The 20,406-nt window shown below is 31.8% G+C and overlaps 2 protein-coding genes across 2 annotated transcripts; one reads left to right on the plus strand and one right to left on the minus strand.

Moving 5' to 3' along the window:
* Positions 1 to 2,267: 2,267 nt before the first annotated feature.
* Positions 2,268 to 10,899, minus strand: LOC139522795 (phenylalanine--tRNA ligase, mitochondrial-like). Its single transcript, XM_071316356.1, has 6 exons — positions 10,786 to 10,899; positions 7,187 to 7,774; positions 6,214 to 6,373; positions 5,636 to 5,767; positions 4,068 to 4,231; positions 2,268 to 2,595 (listed from the first exon to the last, which is right to left on the minus strand). Exons 2-6 carry the CDS (start codon positions 7,754 to 7,756, stop codon positions 2,302 to 2,304), a joined length of 1,320 nt encoding a protein of 439 aa, XP_071172457.1. The 5' UTR covers positions 7,757 to 7,774; positions 10,786 to 10,899; the 3' UTR covers positions 2,268 to 2,301.
* Positions 10,886 to 15,717, plus strand: LOC139522796 (LYR motif-containing protein 4-like). Its single transcript, XM_071316357.1, has 3 exons — positions 10,886 to 11,021; positions 13,898 to 14,018; positions 15,371 to 15,717. Exons 1-3 carry the CDS (start codon positions 10,942 to 10,944, stop codon positions 15,434 to 15,436), a joined length of 267 nt encoding a protein of 88 aa, XP_071172458.1. The 5' UTR covers positions 10,886 to 10,941; the 3' UTR covers positions 15,437 to 15,717.
* Positions 15,718 to 20,406: the final 4,689 nt, after the last annotated feature.

Genomic DNA, 20,406 nt, shown 5'->3' on the forward strand with positions numbered 1-20,406 from the left:
TTGCTTTCTAAATAATTATATAAATATCGGTTTAAACATTGAATTAACATATGGTTAAATCCCGAAGGGTGTGGTCATATATTACACCTTATCTGATAAAGAAGTGAACTAATCGGTGTCATTTGATCGGTCAGCTAATTGTTGTGATGTTATAAATAAATTAAAAATATAAATCATTATAGGGCGAAATATCCCCCAAAAACATGCATTAAAAAACTATAACTCGAACCAGAGGTTTAGACGATATTATTCACACAATTCCCCTATTTGTTATATAAATGTCTCCACCTTACTTCTTACTTTTAATACGGAAAATATTAATTGATGACAAGGTCATATAACGTATTGCGTATACAGAATTCTAGCATCCTGTTATAAACACTACATTGAAAGTTTACAACTTATTTGTCGTTCTATCAATAAATATGCGCTATTACAAAAATATGGCCTTGAGCATTTTGATGCGAACATGTTAAACAAAAGCTATACACGTATTGATAATTTTATGAAGATAGGGTTCTGTTCCGTGCTTTCAAACAATGATTTTTTTCGGAATACACATTCAAATATATAAATATATGTAAAATAATTCCATTGATATTCATACCAAACTTTGAATTTTTAGAAATACTGGTTAACAATTTTCTATCCCAGGCATAGATGATACCCTTAACTGTATATGGAAAAAACTTTCGGAAATGTTGGTCTTCAAAGCTCTTCATCATTATTTGGCTTTAAAATTTGTTCATTCGAGTATCTATTTTCACTAATTCAGAAATTTTCCACTGCATTTTAACCTGTACAAGCAATTTAAACAAAAAATCCAAAATACAAGGTAAATTCAAATGTGGTAAAAAGACCATTAAAACTGACAAAATGAAACTTTATCAACCCATGGAACGACTGAATTTGATAACTTTAACATAACGCAGTCATCATGAACCATCACAATTTTGTTTTGTTTTGAAATACTAAAATAGGCAAAATAAAAGTCATTCACTAGGAATAACTTCTATAAGTAATAAGTTGACCATTAAGACCATGACTTATTCATAATCTTATTTTGTTGAAAATGTTTGATATTTATGGTTCCTTTATGTGTACTATGATTTCTGCATAAAAGGGAGAAAAAAATTCTGAAAGGAAAAACACTCATTCAGGGGTCAATTGACGATTTCCGACTTAAGTCTTCTAAATTTCTACTAAATATCTTTTTTTTTTTTAAATTCTCTTCATATATATATATATATTGTGTTGTCCAAAATTGGTTAAAATCATCATTCAAATGCAATAATTCTTATACGTGGTTAATTGTTTGTTAATGTAATGTTCTTTTATTGGCAGATCTTATTTTCAGTTTTACTGTTCATTTGTCAGTTTCATATATGGTTTCAAGATAATTACCAACCACATGAATAGACATTTCAAGGGCAATAACTCTAAACTGGATTGTTCGATTTTTCTGAGATTCCAGAGGAAATAAACCTGTTAGTTTTCTCTTACTGTTTCTGTTATTGAGATATCGACCTCTGCCTGAAGGCGTTTTACATGGTTGGTTTTGCTCAAACAACATTTGTTTTAGAAATATACTCCAAAAACTGTGTTTAGCCTCGGTCTTTTTTCTTTAGCAACAGTTGCCATGTTTGATAGTGGATCAATTTCATGGTAATTTCTGTTAAACTAGATTCCCTTAGAAATATTTAGGTAGTGTGGTAACATCTGTCCTTGTAGTTTTAAAGAAGTATTTTGAATAGTTTATGATCTATTCGTGTTACAGACATACACTTCGTAATTCTATTCAGCTGTTTTTGTGTACTGTCTTAATTGTCCTTATTAGTTTTAGTTATTTGTTGTTATTCGTTTATTGACAGTCACCAAGTGATGGCAAAATACTAGCAAGGTCTTAAAACATAGAACTCATCACACATTCCAATTTGGACAGAAAATTGATGATCAGCTGATTGTGAAATGGTACAAGCATATTATAGATTGTGACCTATTATTGTTAATTTCTGTGTCATTTGGTCTCATGTGAAGAGTTTTCCCATTGCCAATCATACTACATAAAAGGTGTTATTTAAATTGTTTGCTAACATGGTGTTGTCAAATGGCTTTACGGAAAAAGTGACATTTATACCCTGTATTAGGGTATACCAAACTCCTTTTCCCTACACCTATACGTATGAGGTATTTTGAAAATTCAATTAAAGATTTGTCTTTGTCCTTTTGAAAATATAGTTACTTTCAAGAATCAACATAACTCAGAATTTCATGAGATTTTTTTAATCTTTATACAAAGTATTATAAATTCCATCTATTCTCAACCCCAAGTTCCTTGCTTGCTGCTTCACCTATTTGTTTGTGTATTATATTTGCCTCTTCTTTTGACAGGGACTTACTCATATCTCTATATACTATTTCATAACAATGTGAATGTCTCTTCATCTTAGGATGATAAAAATCGTCAGTAAGACGAACTTGTTCTACTACATCACCCCCCACATTCCGCACTAAATCGTAAAAATCATTCTCGTTATATCCGTCTGTTAGCCAAAAAGACATGTTGTATATTCTCTGTGGATAGCTACTGACTTCCTAAAAAAAAAAAGGGTTCAATATTATACAATATAAAAAAGAAGATGTTGTATGATTGCCAATAAGACATAAGCATGTTTAATGAGTTTTAAAATGAACTTCAGAGTGAATGGGTTATATTTCAATGAAACTGGTACTAAACAGTGATGAAAAAAGGAACAGTCAAAGGTATGTTACTTTTAGGTAAACATACTTGATGTAGCAAATTTACCTGACCATATCGGGAAATATGTATTTAGTCTGATCTTAACATGTACTTGTGATTTGTTAAAAATCGGTTTTGATAAAAATAAACGAAGAAATGTCGAAATGTTGAGGACCTAATCAAATCAGTATTCCGGTAAGATGGTGCAAGCATATGATTTTTATTGTGTCTTACACTTTGAGAAGCGAAAAATCTTTAAGTACTTTATTCAAATATTGTGTAAAAACGTTAATTATGAGCTATGAAAGTCAAGGGGCTCGAGCATTTTTCTGAGGAAGTTTTAAAAAATTGCAAAGAAATATTTTTACAGTGGGTTAGTTAATTAATTAATTTTATTGATGTGCCATTTGTATGCAAGAGTGAAATTCCTTTGTATTATGTGCCAATTCCAAAAAGTTATGCGAGTATTGTCTCCCTTTAACAGATTCATTATTTTATAATTAAGATTAGGTTTCTGATATAATTTTGAATAATTACAAAATGTATCAATTCAATATATTTCAGTTTTTGTTATTGGTGTATCAAAAACATTGATGTACGAATATAATTTCATAAATTTGAAACATTTAAAATGATTACATACCAATATAAAGAACCGTTCATCATTTTTGAAAAAGACTATGGGAGGCCAAAAATCTATCCCATTCTATGCACAAACCTAACCAGGAATCCTGGAATGGAACTATTAACAATGTATTTAAATTACTAAACTTATTTACAGAAATATGGGTGGCTAGTTTAGAAAATAATCCTGGGAAGGGGTTATAAATTAAGAACTTACAAAAAATTTAAATATATTTTTATTTGTGAACCATATTTATCAATAAATTCATATAACGACATACAAATAACTACAATATTTAGACCTTGAAATTGATAGAAGGGAGATTTATTGGTATAAAAGCTGAAGACAGAAAGTGTAAGCTCATGTAAGAACATGGTATATTAAGATGAACTACAAAGTCCTGTTCTTCAAGATATAAGATCTCGACATCTGTCTAATTCAAATTCTAAATTTTAAAAATTTTCAAAGTTACATGTATCTGATGAAATGAATCTTGTTTGTATTCTGTCAGCTATAGATTATCTTGCATTCACTTTTTGAAGAATGAAAGAAAAGTCTCCTAAATACCAAAATTCAGCTGGGAAAATGTTCATCCACGTTATGACCCGAGATTTTCTTCTTCAATGGAGATCATGATCAGCATTTTCATTTTCATAGGTTGACACATATGAATTAGGTGCTAAAATTAAAACATTCAGTTACCTTATATTTAATTGGTGTACTAGGATCTTTTACATCAAACTGTGACATAAATCCAGAGTCATTATATCTCCAAAACTGTCTTATATCTGGAATACTATATAGTCTCATTGCTAAACGTTCTAATCCTAAACCAAAGGCCCATCCTATCTGATCTCCTGCACCAGCTAAAAAAGACAGTAATAACATAGGATTCATGTATTGTGGTTTGGAAAAAACAGAGGTAAATGGGGAACCTTATGGTTGAAAATATGAGAGGGTCTACTTTATTATAACAAATATATAGTTTTAAAATGAGTTAATACATTAATTTTATACCAATTAGATGATAGAGTAAAGATCTATTAATTATCTTGTTTATTTTTAAAGAAAATGAATGGGAATGTGTCCATGAGACACAGATGATGCCCCACTTGCATTAAACATTATAAAGGGACATAACTCAAGAAATAATCCAAATTTACACGTGATCTGAGTTTTGTGGTAATAAGCATTGTGTATAAGTTTCATATTGTTTGGTTGAAGAAAACTTAATTAAGAGAACAGAAACAAGAGTTTCAGTAATTTTTGCTTTTTGTAAAGAATATTACTCTATATATAAAAAAAGAAGATATGGTATGATTGCCAATGATACAACTCTCAACAAGAGACAAAAAAGACACAGAAATTAACAATTACAGGTAGCCATACGGCCTTCAACAATGAACAAAGCCCATACAGCATAGTCAGCTATAAAAGGCCCCGAAATGACAATGTAAACCTATTCAAACGAGAAAACTAACAGCTTTATTTATATAAATAAATGATCGAAAAACAAATATGTAACACATAAAAAAATGACAACCACTGAATTATAGGCTCCTGACTTGGAAGCAGAAAATAATGCTACCAACATTTAACTTTGACCTGTGTTTTATGGCACAAAGAATAAAAAAAATTACTGAATGCTGCTTGGACTTCAGGACAAATGCTTTCATTCTCAAGTTAAAAGGTATACATAGTCAAATATTTTCATAAATCAGCAAACATGACCTGTCTAATGTTTGTAACTTATACACAATTTTGTTGACTCTTAAGACATTTTTAATATGTATTCTATACATATTTTTGTTTAGTGTCTTAGTTGTCCAATTGAAATAAACAATTAATACATATAATACATAGTGGTATTTCTGCAGTGAATCTTAAATAATTCTTTACTAAAGTATTCCATCATTTTTTATTATTTTCTAATTTGAACAGATACATTGTGAAAAAGTTTAAAAACATAGCAAGGGAAACAATTCAGTATTCTTTTATGAATGAATTTTCTTTAATTATGTAAGAGCATATGTCATTCCTATCTTATAATTTTAGGGCCTCTGTATGTGATTTCAAACAAGATTTCTTAAATTGGGGTAAGGGAACATCTTGGTTGAATTTGATTCAGTAAAATATTATACATCTGATATCTCAAAATATGCTAAACTTTTTTTTATTATGTGAGTTCATATCTGCTAGGCAAATCCTATTATCATGATTATGTTCAGGCAAAGTTTTTCATCTACTTTGAGAAGACTTAATATATATACCTGCAGTTAGAAGTTCTTGTTCCATGATGCCACAACCTAACACCTCTAACCATTCACCTTGGAACTTAATCTCTAGTTCCCAGGAAGGATGGGTAAACGGGAAATAAGCATCAACCCATTGTGTTTCTACATCTGAAATATACATTATAATAATTAAATCAAATCATAATTCATAAGTATCAATAAGTTTAATTATATATTGTCTCATGTTTAACTAGTAACTGGTATGCTGTATTGTGGTTCATTTCTTTAGAAAGAACTAGTGATTTGGCAATATCATTATTTGTATTTATATTTTATAAAAATACCAAAATGCATATGTTATAAAAAAGAAAAGTCCACCTGTTTCAGTTGCTTATTTCAAGATATCATAATCTAGCAAAATATTTTCAATATAATCCATCTGTATGTAGTTCTGAAGAATTATAATAATAAATTGATTGTACATGTATCTTGCATTATTACCAAATTAAAAGTAATCTACGTATATATTGTGCAATGTCACATCTGTATTGTCCCCTCTGTATGAAGATAAAACATGATAATATAACTCTTTACATATATTGCTATACACAAACCTTTTCCAAACAACTTAAAAGCAAGATTTTCTAAAGTAGATTTTAATTCATGTTCCAGGATCATCACAGCTTCTTTCGTGTGCAATGGCTGTTTGGTTTCATTTTTTTCACCATTTTCAAAAATCTGGTAATCACCAGTAATGTTCATTTTGGAAAAAAGCTGCAAGTTAAAATTGTTCAATTAAAAATAGTATGAGAAGAGTTAATACAATCATGTAGTGACCCCCTATGTAGTGCAAAAAACATCTGCTTGACACTAATACCATTTTTAAGCTAAAAACAAAAGTTGACACTTGTCACACACAGACAAAAGTAAATTTATAATGTGATTCCAAGGTCAAGTTCAAGGGAATATTTTTTTTCAACCCTTTTCTTTTGTTATGGGATGTGACGTACTATGATAAGTTGGTATTACCTCTAAATCAAAGCAAATGAACCTTCCTGTTTAAGCAGCTAACTATGAATCGAGATGTGACATTTACATGTTATTATATTATTATTATTTTTATTGATACATGACTTAGTTTAAACATATTTATTTATCCTGGATTGGGAAACAAGTTCTGCAACTTATATTAATCCCTTTCCACTTTACAGGTGGGAGTGCTGCCTTGTAGTGGCATAAGCCAGCTCTTTTTTGAAGTCTACAAGGGTGTCTTTAACATGCAAGAGATATGGCTCTCTTTCAACACGGGTCCGCCATTTATTGTCCCCTTCCCACAGACTATCATCGTTTCCTCAAGAACATACTCACAAATGGTGTCAAGGGAGAGCCTAAAATTCGGTCCCTAAAATTTTCACCCAAAAAAGGGATTTGAACCTGGAACCTTTGTGTTTGTAGTCTGATGCACTAACTACTACACCACCGCTCTTTGACTCATGCTTAACCTTACTGTCTCTAAAGTCAAATATTTCACTCAAAATGTGTCAATTATAAAAAGGTTAGAATATTTAGAAATTTATTTCTGCTTACCTCCTGGCCTCTATAAAGTCTTACTCCTTCTGCCTGGTGGAAAATTGGATAATGACTTGAATCAATAGTATCTCTCCTATACACATCACCAAATACAAGGAAGGCATTCAGTCCAGTTCTTATTAAATCACTTTGATGTGCTGATGTATGAGCACGTAACATGTACTCGGAATTCAGGTAAAAACTCTCAGACACTTTCCTACTGACATGATCCTCTGGCACTAATAAACTATCAAAATTCTGATGCAACGTTACAACTGGGCTGATACTGTCATATACAGAAAACACAGGATTTTTCTGTCGATTTATAAAATTCTTGTAAAAGTAATCAACTATTTGTTGTTTTAATAAATTTAAAGGATGGTGTTTCATATTATGTAAACCAATTCCAATTTTTGGTATTAAGCTTGATCTAATATTTGTTACATGATCAGTTTTATAAGTCTTTCCTAACAATTCAATTGTACCATTTTTCTCTGATAACTTTGGACTTGTGCAATAACAACACCTGATCAACTGAAATCTTCTTAATGAATGTTTCAATGTGGCATGTAAGACTGGACAAATCATCTTGGTACCAAAATAATCCTGAAATATAGAATAAAATAACTTTTCTCATAAGATCAATAAGAAATTTCTAATTTACAGTTTTTGTTTACATAGATATAAGAAGATATGGAATGAGTGCCAATTGAGACAAATCTCCTTATTATAATAGGTCAAAGTATTGTCTTAAACACAGAGCCTTGGCTTACACTGACTGAGCAGCAAGCTATAAATGACTAGTGTATACATGTATGTATGTATGTACATGTATGTATGTAATCAGCAACTAGTTTGACCCCATTTGTAGCTACAATTGTTTTTAAATGGAAAGTATGAACATTTGACTATTACTACAATGTACTAATGACTATTTACTTATAATCTATTTTAAAATAAGGAAAATATTATTGTCATGTAAATGTCCTTGGCCTGTGTTGATGGCTACTACAAAAGAAATATGTCTAGTTAATTTAGCAAATAGTTATCAACATGAATATGTAACATTTAAAAATTAAAAAAAAATATAGATAAGGATGTAGCTAGATATTCCATTTTTTTTTAAATTTTGTCTTGTCTTTTTCTTTTCTATTTTTTCCTTTATTTTGAACTCCTGTAATCCTATCTATCATGTCTATTAATCATTACTATTTATCAATTTTTATACTTTTTAGAATTTTTTCTTTTGATCTATTCTATAGAAAAAATATTTCCAATTATGGTGTATCTTTAATAATGACATTGTATAATATATGTATGTATGTCATGTATATGTTTTAAATGTTGAAAATAAAATAATAAAAAAAAATTGACATACATCATGTACATGATAACGAAAAATGAGCTGCATTTAAGCAGTTTTCATGCTTGGCCAGTGCAGCCAATGTATGAATTTTGACTCTATTTATTTACAAGACTTATACATGTTATAAAACTACTACTTACTGCAAATTCAAAAATTATTGTGTGCATTTATCATGTTTATTACTGGGATTTTGTCATTTTAGACTAAAATGTGATTTTTACCTTTCGGGATACAGAGAAAAATCCTGTTTAATTCATATAAATTTTTTTTATAAAATGCTAGTTTAAAATATTGTGATTATAACGTACCTGTATATACATAGCATTTTTTTGCAATAATAAAAACCTCTCAATAATTTCTGAATTTACAGTTTTAAGCATGTTTGGCCTGTATGAACTTAAATTATATGTGGATAATTGAAATCTACAAAATATTCAAAAAATCAGTGTCAGGCCTGCATATTGAATGTATTGCTGCAAATTTTAAATTCATTGACATTGTGAAGACATTTTTGGGGGAATATATAGCTTAATTTGTCGACCTTGTGAATCAAAATACATGTTAGTATGTAATGTGAAACAGATGAAATTGAGAATAGAAATAGGAAACATGTCAAACAGACAGCAACCCGACCAATGAGTAGATAACAGCCAAAGGCCATGCACCAATGGGTCTTCAACGCAGCTAGAAATTCCTGCACCTGGAGGTGGTCCTCAGCTGACCCCTAGCATTCCTAGATAAAAACTGTATTCTAGTTCAAGTTAAAATTTACCACACACTACACTCCAATATATTTAAATGATCTCAAAATAAAAATTAGACGGCTTGTTTCCTTTTAAAGTTTCCTAATCATGCTAATACAAAAGTTTAAATTGCCAACATCTAGTGAGTCACTGCATATTTCTAGGAAATAAACTTCATCAAGAGGGCACTGTGAACGTCTAAATCAGATACATGTATTTGCATAGTCCAAAAATTATGACGTCTTGAAAGGCAATTATACTTTTTTGCCTTGACACCTTACAATGCTTACAGCCTTGTTGTAAGGCTTCAAAGCAAAAAAGTACATGAAGTATAAGAGCCTTTCAAGATTTATGAGATATCTCTCTTACTCCACAGAGAATATTTAGATGTCTACGATGCACTTAATATTTATGATCCAATACAATCTTTGTCTTTAATGGCTGACTGCCAATATAAGGGAGGTTATAGAAGGGTGAATCTTCAGGTTGTCTACCCCATGTCTACTGGTGAATTATTGTTGTCATTGAATTTGAATCATTGTTTCTATTTCCACTGCTGAGTGTTTGTGTGTTTGTCAGAATGAGGCAATTTAAAACACCTGATTGTCTGTTTATAACTCTATGACGAGATTTTTGTCTGTTTATAACGCTATGACGAGATTATTGTGTATAAAAAGATTTTTTTGAATCACAACAACACTAGAGGTTGATATTCAATTTATTTTCTGAAACTGTCATCTGAACTTTTTGCACTTCTAGTTAGAGATGGGAAGAGCTAAAAACAGAACTGTTGACTTGCTATTAGCTTATCATTGTTTCAAGTCTTCATAATTATTTGAACTAATATTTGCAAAGAATGATACATTCTACTTGACCATAGCCAAAAAATAATCTAAAAGGAGTATGCATCATTCAGAGGCATTACCGGTTCTACTTGACCATAGCCAAAAAATAATCTAAAAGGAGTATGCATCATTCAGAGGCATTACCGGTTGCAGAGGGGCAGACTCCAGGTGGTGGTGGTGGTGGTGGTTGGGGGGGGGGGGGGGGGGGGGGGGGCTGGGATGAGTTGGACCCCCCTTTTATTTTTAAATCAATGCATGTGAATGGGTAGTCCAAATAATTATGACGTCTTGAAAGGCTATTATAATTTTTTTCTTTGACGCCAACCGAAAATGGCGGCTTCAGCATTATGACGTCGATGTAAGGCGTCAAAGAAAAAAATTATAATAGCCTTTCAAGACGTCATAATTATTTGGACTAGTGAATGGGGGCAAGTTGGAGCCCCTCTTTTATCTTGGGTTACTCCCTTTTAAAAATGACTGCATCCGAAATTCAGGCTGAATGGTATGTGCTGCCAAAATCACAAGGTCAGTTGACAGATAGTATATTTTTCTTTCGATACAAACATGGTTGGCTGAAAAATAGGTCTCTATCACAATGAACATGATGAAACGCAAACAATGAGTCTTCGAGAAAAAAAAATCAAACATGAAACAATGTCATACATGTAATACTATGATGTTACTGTAATAGTTAAAAGTAGCTAATATTCAACTTTCGATTCCATGTTGTTGTTTACCAAAAATACAAGTCCTTTCGGGAGTCGACTCTAAAATTAGTCAAATATAAAGGGAGATAACCAAAGACCGAAAATTAAAAACATGGGTTCAAGATCAAAAGCGCTTGCCTTATATAAGCAAATACTTCAAGAAAGTAAAAAGTTTACATCGTACAACTATAGGTTAGTTGTGAAATAATTTGATCGTTTGCACCTTTTTCGTCCGATATTCCTCTCATTTTTTCTAGATTCCATTTTTTTCTAAATTCATCGGCTTATCTCTCATGGACAGGTCAAATCGGCACATGGTCAATTCGGCACTGATAGAAGAAGTCAATTCGTCATTTAGTCAAAAAGACACCTATTCAAATCGTTACTTATTTAATGTCATTTCCCCTCTTGGCTAATCAATTCGACACCATTACAGTGTTTCCATAATTGAGGGTAGGATTGCCCTTAGTAAGGTCGGATCTCCAGTAGTTGGTGATCACAATACTGGTATACCAGTATTGTCCACAATACTGGTATAAAAATTTTGTACCAGTATTGTTACTTTTTATAAAAAAAAACCCAGCAATACTGGTACATTACTGATATACCAGTATTGTAGTTGTATTGTTGACTAGACTATATTGAAGATCAAAGGGAGATTAAATGGAACTCAAAAAGATTATAGAGGATAATTGTGAAATCAATTAGCAACCAGTTAAAAGTCATTACTATACTTGCACAAATAAACAAAGGATTATTGAAATTAACTCATATCATCATTATTATTTAAACAATTGCTAATAATTTTATCTTATTTCTATATTTTATTTAATTTAATATAGATAAAATAAAATAAAAGCTTATTATTATCTGAGCAATAATTTAATAAATTCAAGCAAATTATTAGACTCTAACACTGTAAATTCAGCATTTACATGTATGCCATCACATATTTTGACAGATATTTTAATACATGTATACATTTTTTGTGTACTAAGATCATATGCATTTGTTTGTCTTTATTTTCTTATTAATCTTTCACAACAAAAGATATCAACATAATTAATTAATTATAAAAAGTTGCTTTATAGGGGAACCTTGTTATAATCAAATTAACTAGTTTGTCTACATAAATGTTAAGGGTTGAAGCAGTTGATTCAGAACCATGGACAATACAATTAGTAGCAGATACATGTATATCTACTGGTACAAATACTAGACCAGCATTCTGACAGTTAGAGAGCTATACAAATGCTATCTGAAATAGCTTGTAATCTAGTAAGCGTTAGAGAAAGTCCACAGAGACTGAATACCTGAATACCAATATAGGAAGGGGGAGGGGTTGCAGAAATCACATCTGAAGAAGAAATACCAATGCTGATGATACAGAAGCTATAACAGCATTAATGTCAATATAAAATTCACTAAAATATACTACATGAATCTTGGAAAGAGAGAGAGCTGAAAGAAAACATAGAAGAAAGTACAGAGTTTGTTAAAATGCTGAGACAGAAAGGTTAAGAAAAAAACATCAGAAGATTTAAAACTTTATTTGATGCCAATCACAGTGTACCATCTATGGCATCATCAGTTAAACACAATCATTCCTAATAAAATTGTCATGTCATATGTTAATTTCATTATGCATATATGTGACACCTTTATAAAGATTAATTACCTATATTGTTTATTTAAAAAAAGCACAATACTGGTACAATACTGGAATACAATACTGGTACAAAATTTTTATACCAGTATTGTGGTATACCAGTATTGCGATCACCAACTACAGGAGATCCGTAAGGTCTTAGTCCAAATAATTATGACGTCTTTGGAAGGCTTCCCAGAAAAAAAGTAAAATAGCCTTGCCAGACGTCAAAATTATTTGGACTAGAATGCCCTTTGTCGTCAGTCACCAAACAGTCATTTTCAGATAATGTAAGCATCAACTTTAATAGTTATAATTTCACTGTGATTGGTCAAAATAGTCTTATTGTAATTTGATTTAAGGTAAACACAATGAATGGAAGATGTATACTATAATATAGACAATAGACAATAATTATAAGCAAAACACCCATTTACATTAAAGGTGCATGGTTTAAGCTTACAGTATTGAGACAATAAACTGACAAAAATTAGGATACATATAATTAAAAGAAACATAAGTTATACAGATCGATGATGTTCTCAATAAAAAACGATCTGAAATTAATATATGTATCCTTCAATGACTAGGAATATTTTTGAAGGCCTTAGGATTGCTAATGTAGGCAGTTATTGCATGAATTGACTGATGGGATGCTAAAATATGAAGACAAGGACAGGAATCAAGAATTATAGTTCAAAATTTCACTTCAGCTATTTTCAGGGGTCACTCCTGATCAACAAAAGTTAGATGCCCCTTTTTTTTTTAAACCACAGCCTGACACTGCACAAATGAACTTATAAATGTAACGACTATTTCACTGCATATTAATCACTATCCTTGTAAATACATTCAAATTGATATTTTGTTGAGAAAGAACTGAGGATACATAGTCATTATGCATGGGATATCAATTTTTTTGAGGATTTTAAGGATAACGAATTTAAATGTTTGAAACTAGTAAGTAAAAATTTTGTATAGGCTTGTATGCAAACTTTGAAACCATGTTGGAAATCAAATGTTCATGAAAACGTTTTTTTTCTTGGTCAGTTCTTTTATGTAAAATGGAAAGCAGTTTTGGATTAAAAATGTGCGAGTTCATGAGATTATTAAACTGTCTATTTTAAGATTTGTCTCCAATGACACAGACATATTTAAAATTTATGCACAAAAAAAAGTTCATCCGACATGTATGAATAAAACATAGAATTGATTATCTGCTGTGTTGGCTTAGAATATGTATAATCACATGATAATGGTGATATATAGGGTTGATATTTTTAGAGAATAATGTGCAAATCTAGGATAATCTGATCAATAATTATTTGGTTGAATTTCAAATAAAGCATTTATCATGTTTATGAAAACTATGTCTCAAAATTTTTCATCAAAAATTGAAGTTTTGTTTTTTCTGTTTCAGAAATTATGCCATTAGAAAAACAAGAGATGAATTTAGACAGAATAAAGAAGTTACAGATCCACAAAAGTTAAAAGATTTATTTAAAAAAGCCAAAGATAATCTAGAGATTGTACAGAGACAGGTAATATCTACCATTGTCTACTATTTTCACTCTGTTCAACAGAAAATAAATCATTTATGTCATTGTATGTACTCTTCATGCTCTTGGCTTCTTATTTTCTGACGACACCCTAATTCCAACCATGAAAATATGTATGTCTCAAATATTTCCAAAAAAATATTTCTGTATGATTAAGACACCATTATCATGATTATAGAGACTGTCAGGTGTGGTGATCATCTTCAAAATTTATTATACACATAAAATGCAACAGGACAAATGTTTTCAATAGTACTGTACTCACCACAAATAGCATCAGTTCAATCAAATAACATACAATCTACAAAAGAGAAGTGCATACATGGCATAATTGAAATATGAATGCTGCATATATATATATATATATATATATATATATCAAATGCACTTTCTACTGAAGATTATTCTACCAACATTCATGACAACAAATATGTACTACTCATTAGATGGTCTCAAACCTAGTTGATAACTTGTCTCATGCAGGTGCGACTTTAAATACTATCAGATTTAAGAAAATGTGGTATGAGTGCCAATGTTACAACTCTCCATCCAAGCCATAACAGAACTTCTTACTCTATTATAATAACATTTCGCTCACTTCCAATACTAGAAAATTCATACCCCTGCCTTTCATAAATACATTACTGATATGATAGCAAATTATATTATAAAAAGTATCAGTGGAGTGTATTAAGGCAACAGTAATTTATTTATAATGTCCAAGTATCATTTGTGTGCTCTATAAAGAAGACAAACCATTAAGAATTAAAATGAAAAACAAGCTTGTTTTTAATCTTGAACATTTAATTTACAGGTATTGATTAGTAGGACAAATGTATGATTGGGGCCATCTTTTTTTAATCTTGAACATTTTGTTTCCATGTATTGGTAGGACAAATGTATGATGGGAGCCATCTTGTTTTTAACCTTGAACATTTTGTTTACAGGTACTGGTAGGACAAATGTATGATGGAGGCCATCTTGTTTTTAACCTTGAACATTTTTTTACAGGTATTGGTAGGACAAATGTATGATAGGAGCCATCTTGTTTTTAACCTGAACATTTTGTTTACAGGTATTGGTAGGACAATTGTATGATGGGAGGCATCTTGTTTTTAACCTTGAACATTTTATTTACAGGTATAAGTAGGACAAATGTATGATAGGAGCCATCTTGTTTTTAACCTGAACATTTTGTTTACAGGTATTGGTAGGACAAATGTATGATGGGAGGCATCTTGTTTTTAACCTTGAACATTTTGTTTACAGGTATTGGAAGGACAAATGTATGATGGAGGCCATCTTGATTTTAATCTTGAACATTTTGTTTACAGGTATTAGTAGGACAAATGTATGATGGAGGCCATCTTGTGATAGAAAATCAACCAAAGACTTCATAGTGTTTAATAGTTATAGAGAGATTATGTTGCTTCATTATAAATGAGAGAGTAACTCCAGTGTTTCTGTGTTCCTCAAGATATAACACCATGATGTGATAACAGACTCTCTGATCATTAAACATATTGTAAATCACTTATAAACAGATTTAAACAGGCGAATACAAATCATATATGTTTAAATTCAGTCCTCAAGGTAGAACATTGAAACATATCTGTTTAAAATGACGATCTTGAATTATATAAATTATGTTTGTTTGTTTCAATTAAAGCATTACATGTGATATTTTTATTTTTTATCAAATTTATTCACCAGTTAATTCAATTCAATATTGTATTACTTTGAACAATACAGTTGAACAACTGGAAGCCAAACAAAAAGTGAGGGTGATCTCAGGTGCCCTGGAAGGGTGAGCAGATCAGGCTCCACATGTGGAAAAGCTACAGCATATACATACTGAACATATATCTATAAATATCAGAAGATGTGGTATGGGTGTCTATGAGACAGCTCTACATCCATGTCATAATTTGTGAAAGTAAACCATTTTAGGTCAAAGTACTGTATTTATAAACACTGAGCCTTGGTTCACACTGAACAGCGAGCTACAAAGGGCCAAAAAATGACTAGTGTAAAACAGTTCAAACAGGAAAACTTGCGGTCCAATCTATATGCAAAAATACAAAAAAGAATCCATTTGCTTGACCTAAAAAAGTCCACATGTTTAAATTTATATTTACATGTTTTTATGAATATCTTTCCATTTTCACAATAAAAGAATCAATAAAAACACTTATGTTTGCAAATAATGTTTTAAAATACGCAAATCAATAGTCATCAAATACAACCATCATCAATATATCTGAAAGTGAAATTAAATGACCTGGCTGCTTTGACAAGTGTCTGATGGAACTTCGATTTATATGAAAATAAGAATAGGTCTGCAAGTAGAGGTGCACAGTTTGTTCCCATAGGGAGGTCAAAAATTTGTTGAAATTATCTATCTCTAAATTCAACAAATATGTTGTCAATAAGAACCTCCATACTGATCACTTGTTCCTCTGTGTAGCATATTTTACCTTTTCGTTGGTTACTATTAACAAAACATGCAGTATGGTATTCCAAAGTAATAAATTTTAAGCATATACTACCGTTTTTATGTTGAAAAGCATTGTGAATTATTTCTTTTAGACGATTTTTCAATTTCATATGGGAAATGCTGGTATACAGGGTTGGAAAATCATAAGTTTTGATAGAACTAATTTCAGAAAAAGATCAAGATTCAAAATTATCGATAAGTTCTTTAGAATTTTTTTAGAATCCACATATAGTTTATACCACTAGGCGTGTAATTTAAACAAATTCATAGTATTTCTGAAGACCCTCAGGTGATGTTATAGCCTGCATGTTAAAACGTTGTTGTCTGAAACTGTTGACATCCGAACGGAACAATACATAATGGTTCCTTGTTTGACTGGTATCTGCTTGATACGTGTTACCACCAAGTTTTTGGTTGGGTTCTTAGTTTTCTATGTTGTTTCTTGTGTACTATGATTTGCCTGTTTGTCTATTTCATTTTAAATCATGCCGTTGTCGGTTTATTTTCGATTTATGATTTGGCAGTTCCTCTGGTATCTTTCGTCCCTCTTTTACGGTTCTAAGAGCTATATGTTCTTTTTCTTCATCTAAGATATCATTGACATTGTTAACACGCTCTTGTCTGGAATATGAAGCGCAAAGGGGTTCTGGAAAGTGCATCTGCATTCCTATGTTTTAGGCCGGTATACAACTGCAAGATCATAAGAAATGGGTTGTCCCTACAAATTAGAATGAAGGTGGTGAAGGGCACCAACAACAACCAATAATTCTTTACGAGTCACTTAATAACTCTGCTCAGGTTTAGTCATGGATTTGCTCATGTAAGCAAAAAGGAACATCCTATGATTGAGGGTGATGATAAAAACTTCGTTCAGCCGAGTTTAAGCTTCTTCACAATGACTATATATAAAAACAAAGAAAACGTGGTATGATTGCCAATGAGACGACTCTCCACAAGAGATAATAATACAAAGAAATTTGCAATTATAGTCACCGTACGGCCTTCAACAATGAACAAAGCCCATACCGCAGTCAGCTATGAAAGGCCCCAGAAATGACAATGAAAAACAATTCAAACGAGAAAACTATAATAACGGCCTAATTTATGTATAAAAAATTAACGAAAAACAAATATGTAACACATTAACAAATGACAACCACTGAATTACAGGCTCCTGACTTGGGACAGGCACTTACATACATATGTGGCGGGAATAAACATGTTAGCGGTTTAGTTAGTCCAGTTGAAAGCAGCATATTTTTCACAAAGTTAATACAAGTGTCTGGCAAATTCAGCAAATTTGGGAACGAACCTTCTATTATAGGAACATATAGTCCTAGGTAATTGCGCATGTTTCCGGTTCTTGGTCCTGGACCATTTTTGGACAGCTTCCGTCTTCTCTGGATATGTCTGAATTCAAATTTTAGAGACTAAAAGAGGGACGAAAGATACCAAAGGGACAGTCAAACTCATAAATCTAAAACAAACTGACAACGCCATGGCCAAGGAGGCTCGAGGATACACAACAATCAGCAAAAATTGAAAAAATTGTTTTTTTTCATTACAAATTTTATTTATTACATTATTAGTTGTTTATGATAATGTTCAAAAATCAACCAAAACAATCATTTCGTTTTGGCCCAAGATGACTTTTAAAATGTTTCTATCATTGAAAAAGGACCAAGTTTTCTACCTTTGGTGAAAACATGCCATTTGTTTTTGCATAAAAATTGAAATAACATTTTAAACACATCGGTGACCTATATTTTTTATTACTTTTTTCAAATGAACTGTTCTTAAACTAAACTATTGTAAAATTTAAGTGATTTTTGTCATTAATGTAGCGATTTTAGTTTGACTGTATAAATAATTATTATGTAAGATGTCTTTCTTTTAAATACGTTTGGGTTAAATTACATTTCTATATGGCAATGCCCAGTATTTTTATTTAATTGAATTTATCTATATCATTTAAATTCACCGCCCGGTATCTTAAGAACCGCCCGGTACCCCATCTTTGGAACCGTCGGGGTACCGTCCGGTAACCCCATCTTCAAAACTGTCAGGGTACCGCCCGGTATCCAATCTTTAGAACCGTTGAGGTACCTCTCGGTATTTATAGAACCGCCCGGTACCCCATCTTTGGAACCGTCGGGGTACCGCCTGTAAATATGTATATAAGGGGATGCGAGAGAGATCAGAGTGTAAAAGAAAGAGTAAGAGATATAATTGAGATTGTAAGTTAGAAGTGTTGAGAGTAATATTGTTTTAGTGAATTAGGATTATTGTTCAACTGTTTTATTATGTCAAACTGATATACCTTTAACAGATTACATAGTCATTTGATTTGAAACTTTGTGTTGTGGTTTGTTTTCTTTGTGCCATTTGAGTATGGATTTTACGTAATTTACGCTACCAAAATAACACATCGACAAACACGAATCCATTCAAAAACGACAACGATACAAATGGCGGCAGCGGTGGGATAGCCATACACAAGTTTTATAGATTCGTAATGAAGAGAATGGTTGGAATATCAGTGAGACTTAAACTATTTGGATACATCATGTACATGTTGATGTTCTTTACTACCTCAAGAGGACAGGAAGAAACATACGTTCACGGACTGTCTTCAAATACCCAAATGAGAAAGGAAAGTTTAATAGATAAGATGGAGTTACGTTTTGGACATTCAAACATGAAAGAAAGCTATTTTGCAGAGGCAAAACTAAGGAGAAGGAGACCTGGTGAATCGTTTAGAGATTTGGGGCAATCTTTTGAAGATTTGTACAGGCGTGCATACCCATCTCAGCCAGAACTTGTCCAAGAAAACGGTACCAGATCGTTTCTTGACGCTTGCGGTGAGTCGGATGAGTTCCGCATGCTTATAAGGCGAACTAAGCCTAGGACACTCCAGAAAGCTATTGCAATTGCCATGCAAGAAGAATGTAATCGAATGAATGAAGGGAATGTGACCAAGGTTGACAGGAGAAATAATATAAATACAGCGGAAAAAGGAAGTGATGTTCATGAACTGAATTCAAAGAAAAACAATTATTCAGACGTTCCTATGAACAACCGAAGATATCAAAATAAGATATATAGACAGTGTACGAATTGTAGAAAAAGAGGACACACAAGAGAGTTTTGTTGGAGTAGGACACATTCAAACGATCAGAACATTTCAAATCAGACGCTACCACAGGAAGACACCGCCCAGAATAGCAGTGGTACCGTCCAGCAGTTAAACAACAACCGGTCGGAGCAATAGGCCCTGCTCCGACCGACGGTAACTGGTGGCCTAGCAGAAGTTTAAAGGAGTGTACCTTGTGTAAACATGGGACGTCACGTTCCACTCAAACTGAAAGGGGTGATATGGAGATTGACTTGGATCACTTATTAGACCAAGATTTAACTCCAGAGTATCACATAACATCTAAGCGGTTGAGTGATGGTGCGTTTGTTATCTGCGAGAGGAACACACAGATAAGGAATTATTGTCAGATAATATTGGACAAAATGACGTACGTAGCTGTGTTAACGAAAATATAAGGAAAGGTCGGTATGATGGTAGATAGTAAATAGAAGGACCAGCAATTACTTACAAGATCGATACAGTTGCAAGATATACTTTTATAACAAAAGACAGCTACCGAAATATTTTGCCTGATAGTAGACCTATGCTAGGACCATTAGATACCAAGTTTGTCACAACTAGTGGTGATGATTTAAAAGTGTTAAGAACTGTTGTTTTGACGTTATCATGTGATGAATTTTGTGTTCAATTTTCAATTATTGTTTCAGGAGTAATAAATCATTTACTTGGTGAAAGTATTATCCAATCCATTCGATGTCAAAGGGACTGGAATTCTT

Source organism: Mytilus edulis, chromosome 5 (assembly GCF_963676685.1).
Source record: "Mytilus edulis chromosome 5, xbMytEdul2.2, whole genome shotgun sequence".
Taxonomy (NCBI): Eukaryota; Metazoa; Mollusca; class Bivalvia; order Mytilida; family Mytilidae; genus Mytilus; species Mytilus edulis.

Excerpts from the sequence above, each read along its gene's own strand:
- LOC139522795 (XM_071316356.1), bottom strand. The coding sequence starts at position 7,756 with ATGATTTGTCCAGTCTTACATGCCACATTGAAACATTCATTAAGAAGA. Across the intron at positions 6,374-7,186 it reads GACTTTATAGAGGCCAGGAG|CTTTTTTCCAAAATGAACAT; the intron begins GTAAGCAGAAAT and ends TTTAACTTGCAG. Across the intron at positions 5,768-6,213 it reads TTTTAAGTTGTTTGGAAAAG|ATGTAGAAACACAATGGGTT; the intron begins GTTTGTGTATAG and ends TGTATATTTCAG.
- LOC139522796 (XM_071316357.1), top strand. The coding sequence starts at position 10,942 with ATGGGTTCAAGATCAAAAGCGCTTGCCTTATATAAGCAAATACTTCAA. Across the intron at positions 11,022-13,897 it reads TTTACATCGTACAACTATAG|AAATTATGCCATTAGAAAAA; the intron begins GTTAGTTGTGAA and ends TTTCTGTTTCAG. Across the intron at positions 14,019-15,370 it reads TAGAGATTGTACAGAGACAG|GTATTAGTAGGACAAATGTA; the intron begins GTAATATCTACC and ends TTTTGTTTACAG.